General features: G+C 35.8%; 1 protein-coding gene across 1 annotated transcript in view; it reads right to left on the bottom strand.

The window, feature by feature from the left end:
- Positions 1-7,859, bottom strand: part of LOC107569998 (chloride channel protein 1-like) — a 29,984-nt gene that overhangs the window by 17,697 nt on the left and 4,428 nt on the right. Inside the window, exons 2-3 of the mRNA XM_016256185.1 lie at positions 2,568-2,787; positions 2,320-2,451 (exon numbers count right to left, since the gene is read on the bottom strand). Of these exons, the coding sequence (XP_016111671.1) occupies positions 2,320-2,451; positions 2,568-2,787 (352 nt within the window). The remainder of the gene's footprint in view (positions 1-2,319; positions 2,452-2,567; positions 2,788-7,859) is intronic.

A 7,859-nucleotide genomic window follows, 5' to 3' on the forward strand; every position in this document is an offset into this window, starting at 1 on the left:
AAATTAACTTAAATGATTTTAGCAAATGGCTGCAATATAACAGAGTGAAAAATTTAAGGGGGTCTGAATACTTTCCGTACCCACTGTATATAAAATTACCAACTATTATCCTCAGTTTACATATCAGATAATATACACTATAACTGCTTTCAGAAGTTTGGGTAGGATGTTTTTGAAAGAAGTCTCTTATGCTCACCCATGTAAAACTGCAACATTGTGAAATTTTATTACAATTTGAAAACACTGTTTTACTGTATATTTTAATATATTTTAAAATATAATTTATTCCTGTGTTGACAAAGCTGAATTTTTAGCATCATTACTCCAGTCTCCAGTGTCACATGATCCTTAAGAAATCATTCTAATATGCTGATTTACTGCTAAAGAAACATTTCTTATTATCAATGTTGAAAAAATATTTTGTAACATTGTAAATGTCGGTAACACTTTACAGTAAGGTTCATTTGTTGACATTATTTCATTATTAGTACTTCTAAAGCATTTATCTTAATGTTAATTTCTAACACATTCCAACACATTTACTAACACATTATTAAAATCAAAAGTTAATATTATTTAATGGACCTGAACTAACATGAACTAACAATGAACAGTTGTATTAATTATATTTAATTGTATTGTATATTGTATTCAATGATGTTAACAAAGGTTAAAGGGGTCATATGATGCGATTTAAATTGTTCCTTTCTCTTTGGAGTTTTACAAGCTCTTGGTGCATAAAGAAGATCTGTAAAGTTGCAAAGACTAAAGTCTCAAATCCAAAGAGATTCAGAGTCAGCCATGCCTAAAACGGCTCATTCTAACACGCCCCCACATGTCTACGTCACGATGTGGGAAGATTTGCATAACGCCGTCCAAATGTTCACGCAAAGAAAGAAGGCGTAACTTTTATTCTTGCTGTTGCTGCCGCTGCCATGTTGTGGAGTCGCAGTGTTTCTCGTTATGAAAGCGAAACTACTTTGTTTGGCCTTCCAAAAGAGGACACGACTAGAAATCAGTGATTAAATTGTATTTACAACACTGTTCCAGAACAGTTCAACCCAAATATTCAGATGTGTGCTGCGCATTTTATGTACGTTTTTTATATTTAAATAATTTGCCACTGATGATTCAAACGCGAGTTTTGAGCAGTGTAGAGTAGGCTTGTTGTTTGTTGTTTCTCCGATCACAAATGCAGACATGGTTTTATGTTTACGCAGTGCGATACAGTATAAGTCATTATAATCAGTAATTATGTCCCCACTGGATGCAACAAATGCCTCGTTTGTAATGGGTTTTATTGGTTTTGTCTCGTCTAGTGATGTCCGGATCGCGAACGGATCATTCTATTTAACCGGATCTTCTTAGTGAACCGGTCGAACCAGTTCACCAAATCGAACTGAATCGTTTGAAACGGTTCGCGTCTCCAGTACGCACTAATCCACAAATTACTTAAGTTATTCGGTTTATAAATGTGCCTGACACTCCCTCTGACACGAAATAAACCAATATCCCGAGTTATTCAGTTACTCCTAACAGTACATTGACTGAACTGCTAAAAGAGAAGCAATGATAGGATGTGCACGAGCAGAGCAGCTGGACTGAGTCTCGTCCTGCTGGGAGACAGCATCACAATATGGTAAGGGCGTAACATTTCTGTCACACGCTTGAGGTATTCGGCCAATCACAACGCACTGGATAGCTGGCCAATCAGAGCACACCTCGCTTTTTAAGAACGATGAGCTTTTAATAAAAATCTACGCGTTTCAGAAAGGCGGGGCATAGAGGAGAAACAATAATGCACATTATATGGATAATGTGTTTTTTGAACCTTAAACCGCATAAACGCATTGCATTTCACCAAATACACAACATAATGTTCTATTTAGCAACGTCATATGACCCCTTTAACAAATACTGTAACAAATAGACTGCTCATTGTTAGTGTTACTCAATGCATTAACTAACATTAACTAATGGGACCTTATTGTACTGCATGTTACCTAAATGTCTATACAGTCACTTTTAATCAATTTAATGCCTCCTTGCGGAGTAAGAAAAAGTATTAATTTCTTTCAAAACAGAACAACTTTACAGACCAAACACTTTTGAAGGGTGGTCTAAATTTAAGCAGAAGGATAGTATTTGAACTTTCAAACATTACAATGTAATACCCATTTTATAAAAGTAACTTAAGGCCGTGCTCAGCAACAGCCTTCAGCCAGAATTACATGACAATATAGCAGAGCCTCTCAAAACATATTGCTTAAATATACACAGGGTTTAAGTGTCACCAAATAGGCACATTCTGTTCTATACCTTGTAGGCTCTTGGCACTGGCATAGTCCATGCTCCAGCTAACCAGAGCCATAGTGAGACCTAAAAGAACCAGGAAGATCCAGTCCTCGCCCAACTTTGTCACAATATACCTCTGGATCCGGGCCAGGCAGTCTGCAATGCAAACATATTCTAATAGCTATTCCCACTAGACATTGCATTTTATCTGCACTTTAGACCAGTGCACTTGATTTCTAGGTAAACAAAATGGGTTTTCTTTAGTCACTCACCCTGGCATTTGGAATAGGGGCGTGGCTTCTGTATAGAGGAGGAGGGGCTTAAACCTGGAGTCATGGGTCCCACATTCAGGCTGGCATGATGTGCTCGGCCGTGGCCTCTCCTGGTTGCCTTGGCATTGCCGGCATGCCTCTTCCATTGCCTTTCAGTCAACAGACGTGTGGCCTCCCGTCTGGCAATATTACCCAGCTGCTCCCGATATTCCCCATACAGCTGAAAAAGACAATGCGGGTTTCTACCAGGAACAGAAATGACCACGACACCCACATTGATCAGCAGAGTGAAGGAAATCACTGAAAGGAAAATCTGCAGTGAACAAAGCAAATATGGGTAAAACGACATTCTTAATTATGTGGATAATTGCAGTTTAACGTTGGAAAATCATGTGATTTCACAACTTTCAGAGTGCTCACTGGTTCAGTGAGATTGTGTGTACATACTTGTGGAAGTAGGAATGTGAAGTGAATCAATGTAAGTGCGTGTGGTGGTGAGTTACAGTCATTTGTATATGTCAGAAAGAAATATTCAGGCTGTCTAACAGGGCAGAATGGAAAAAGCGCACATGCACAAGATTTAGCCCGAAAGTACTCAAAAGTTCCCAACTATATTGTACCAACTTAAAAAAAAAAAAAAGCCCAACACCCCAAAAGAAAGAAAGGACAGATTAAGGTCATCATGAATCGAATGACAAAACGGCATAGGGTGGTACTTGATTTAGCCCATCAGGATTTGATTAGATCGTGGGGATCAGTTAGAAGTGGGCATTGCAAACTTAAAGGAGGCCATAAAAAAAAGAAGAATCATCAATTTTGATTTCTTGGTGAGCTACATAAATACACAAATACAAAAATAATGGGTTGTCCATCAGGATAGACCGCACACTCTGGATATTGGTCAGTAAAGGAGGAAGTGATCCACCATGACATTCTTCACCTTCCTTCCATTACACCCAATACACACGCCTTCATACATTCTTGAGCAGCACAGACCCCACATGGTGCGAGACTGAAGGGTTCGGATTCAGCCGCCTCATGCCCACTCAAAAACAAGAAATAATCAATATACATGATATGATACAACTCAAAATATTTGTATATTTATATAAAGGCATTTGAAATAACTGACAAATATATCTAAAATAAATGCATGCATAAATAAACAAGAATGAAATAAAATATAGATTAAAATGAACATGAAACATTTGGGGGCATTTATCTGGTCACAAATTCTTTTTCCAAACAAAGTACATAGACAGCTATGTTTTTGGTAGCTGTGTTAAAAAAAAGATACAATTTCAGTACAGAACTCAATGAACCAAACCATTATAGTATCATTCAGACCTGATGAGTGAGTCTTACCAATAAATTACATTTAAAACATTGCAGTACGAGCACTGTTCTTCATTACTCAAAATGTACATTTACTGTAGGTTTGTTTTCCAAATGCAGAGTCCAAAAACAATTTTTGAACTTTAGTGGAAGTTCATATTAAATTATAGGCCAGAATTTATATCCGTTTCGACTCAGCTGATTAGCATAAAGTTATTCTCGTTCACTAATAATTGACAATTGTTTTTAATTCATTCATTCATGGACAATTATTATACAGTAGATCAGTAGTCAATGTACATTGAATTTTAATGCCATTTAATAATCCTACTAAGGATTATTTAATAATGGTATGAAAAAAAGAAAGTACATTAAATAAATAAGCAGATACAAGTATGTGGATTAACTAAGCGCACGCGCGCGCACACGCGCACACACGCACACATTTTTCTGTCAATATGGGATGCTGTGTGTACATTAATGAGGAAAAAAAATTACTTAAATGATTTTAGCAAATGGCTGCAATATAACAAAGAGTGAAAAATGTAAGGGGGTCTGAATACTTTCCGTACCCTCTGTATATGAAGAGGTCAGATGCAAAAGCCTCTAAGTACCGTCTGAAATTTTCATCTAAAATGAGCATTTTTATACATGCCCTTTTCTATGCCATTAAAATGAAATAACTGAACATAAATATAGGAGCCTGATAAAAAAAAAATGCAGATTTCAGATGAAAATTTCAGATGGCACTTAGAGGCTTTTGCATCTGAACGCTTCATGTGTATATACAGTGGGTACGGAAAGTATTCAGACCCCCTTAAATTTTTCACTCTTTGTTATATTGCACCCATTTGCTAAAAGCATTTAAGTTAATTTTTCTTCCTCAATGTACACACAGTAATTACAGTTAGAATTAATTTAGAATTTATTAGAATGAAAGTGAACAAGAATGCTGAATTCTATGACATGCATTCAAAATGGAGACGAATGCAAACCCACCTCATGTGTAGCTGCGGTCTTGAACATACTGTACAGAGATTTGACATTCTTCCACAGAGCATCTCACACTATGAGACATCCAGCTATACAACAGCATTTATACACTGCACTTCAATATTAGCGCGTACTCACTCACTCACACACACACACGCACACAAATACCCTTGAATGACCAATAATTTAACAAACACTGTGAGAGTTAAAAAAAACTGAGAGAATAAGACGACTTTTAGTCTTTTCTCATTTATTACATTATCCTGATAAGATAGCAGAGCTTGTGTCAGATAGAGAGAAGACCCAAGGTTGTTTCTGCTATTGCCTCTTCATTTTTCAAAAGTCAGTACACTAATTCAGGATGACAGCGTGAGAGAGACTGTTCTGTAACAGAAAAACATTTACTTTTACGACAACATATTCGCTCTCTTTCTCAAACACCGGGTTTCCTCGTTCCTCTAACTGATTTCCACAGTGCAGGCTTAACTTTACAACCGTGGCCTAAATCTCAGAGCCTAACCCCACAGCTCAGTTCTGAAAGATCAGATGATGTCTTCTCTATACAACTGAAAGATCAAGAATAAGACCAAAAATATATTATCCAACATATTATATTCCAATATATTATTCTTAATAAAAAGGCTCAAAGACAAGAGAGCGAGAGCGAGCTGAAGACAGACCGAGTAGAGAGAGTGAAAGTTGCTAACAGACATAAGCAGTGAAGGACATAGTGACTTTGAGAGTTAATTAAAAACAGAAATATAATGGTCAGTGTGTGTGTGTGTAAGTATAATAATAATACAATCCGACCCATTTACTGACAGACTGACCAGGAGAGCAAGAAAGACTGATCATATCATAAATGTTTATATCATAGAAAATGTAAACATACACATAAACTTAATATCAATGTAATTATATTAAGAAAACAATATCAACATTATAAAATGCATATTAATTATTAATATGCAATAATATGTAACAATAACAAATTATATAATGTTGACATTTACATTTTGTATTAGTGTTGTTCTTTTTTTAAGCAGTAACTTTAAACGAAAATAAAAAAAAAAAATTTTATCTAATAATAAAATTAATTAATTTCTAGACAATGTTAAAATATAGACTGACCTTCATCCCAAGGTTTCCATAAAAAAAAAAGTTATAAAATAAAACATTATCAACATCCATCAGTCCTAGTTAATGAAATTCTGTCCAGTATAGCAAGTTACCAAAATGTTTGTGTGGAGAAAAAATAAAAATATTATAATGTTTAATCTCACCAGAATCTGGTCAAAATTCAGAACAGTTTCAAAAGTGTTGATAGGTTCCCTTATCATTGTGTTCTTTTTCCTGTCAGTCTGTTCCTATCTTCCTTTTCATCTGCTATGTACCTATGTTCCTCCTCTCCTTCTCCTTTTAACCTTCACAAGATATTCAAATATTAGTAACTGTATCTGCCTTATAGGGGGTGTCCTGTAGGTTAACGCCTAAGCAAACCACATTACCCATAATGCAGTGCACTTCATTTACAGACTGTGGTTGACAGTGGGCTGTCAGCAGCTGTTAATTCACAGGACTGCAGCTTCCTAATCCTGTCTGGCAGTCATCTGAAGTCCACTGCAGGTAACTGGATGTGAACACGTTTTCTGCATCATTTCATTCATTGTCGTCTGTGCTGAAGTTGAATTCGGTTAAACCTGCATTAGGGCTGTTAAAATGGCTGAAAAACTAAATTAGAATTTTTTACTTAAATATTATCAATATTCGGATTTAAAAGGCATAATTTCAGTTGGGGAGAAAAAATCTGTTGGCTTCTCTCCTGAAGCCACAAGAGGGCGCATCGAGCAAAATATTATGCACGTTTCTTCAAAGCATAATAAAATAACACGACTATCTTTGCATAATGTTTAAAATAATGCTTATAAACCATATATAATTAATAAAGTTGCTTAAACAATTATATGTATGAAAGCCAGTCACAAAGAATACTTTCTTCATTTAAAAACTTGAGATGCAGTGGGATGGGGAAAACCACCATAAAGTCTTGACTGAGACATGTTTTTTTTTTTTAAAGTTGAACTTACATTAATTTTACATAGCTTTCTAAACATGCGGCTCTCTTCTGCGAGACGCTAGTGCAATAGATGTCCCTCTAGAAAATGCGATAAATATGCGTTCTGTGTGAACGGCTTGGTTTCGGTTTTGACGTAAACAACATCTTCTCCACACTGATGCTCTCGTTTTCCGCAATATATTGAATGAACAACTTAGCAGCGCCGCACCTAGCGGGTTCAACTGGACAGGTTAACAAAAGCATTAAAATGCAATGATGCTTACATCGTCGTCACATTTCGTGCGCCACTGATAATACTGCCTGACGCACACCTAACATTCGAATGCAACGTTTTTGCATTTGAATATGGATTTTTATTTTAAATTCGACGAATATTTTAAATTCAAATTTTTTTTTGACAGCCCTAACCTGCATTAATGGTGTTGATTGAAGTTGGCTGTTTTATGCAGCTCATCAGCTTTGTGACGTAAAGTGACATCTCCAAGTTCACCTCTACACTGTCATTCATTAAAAGTGGCAAAAGTCCCAAAATAAAAAAATTATTATGAAAGGATGTTTTTAATACACACTATTTAAAGTATTTATAAAGTAAGTCATTAACAGATTGACAAATTATAAAATGCTTCGTCTCAGCCTCAGACTGCTTGTCCAGGGACTACACAGCACTTTTCACAAATTGGCGAGCTCTACTTTGATTGAACAATTCCAGATTTAAGCATCTTCCAAGAATTTACAAATTACAACAAATTACCCACCCTTAAAACGCTACAAAAAAAACTAACAAAAAAAACAAATGGTTTCTTCAAAGTGGACCAGACTTTATGTTGATGGTCAAAAAAACATTTGACCATCGAGACTATAATTCTGAACAGCCTCATTAGATATAT

This window comes from Sinocyclocheilus grahami, unplaced genomic scaffold (assembly GCF_001515645.1).
Source record: "Sinocyclocheilus grahami isolate Dianchi unplaced genomic scaffold, SAMN03320097.WGS_v1.1 scaffold1401.1, whole genome shotgun sequence".
In the NCBI taxonomy this organism is placed as follows: Eukaryota; Metazoa; Chordata; class Actinopteri; order Cypriniformes; family Cyprinidae; genus Sinocyclocheilus; species Sinocyclocheilus grahami.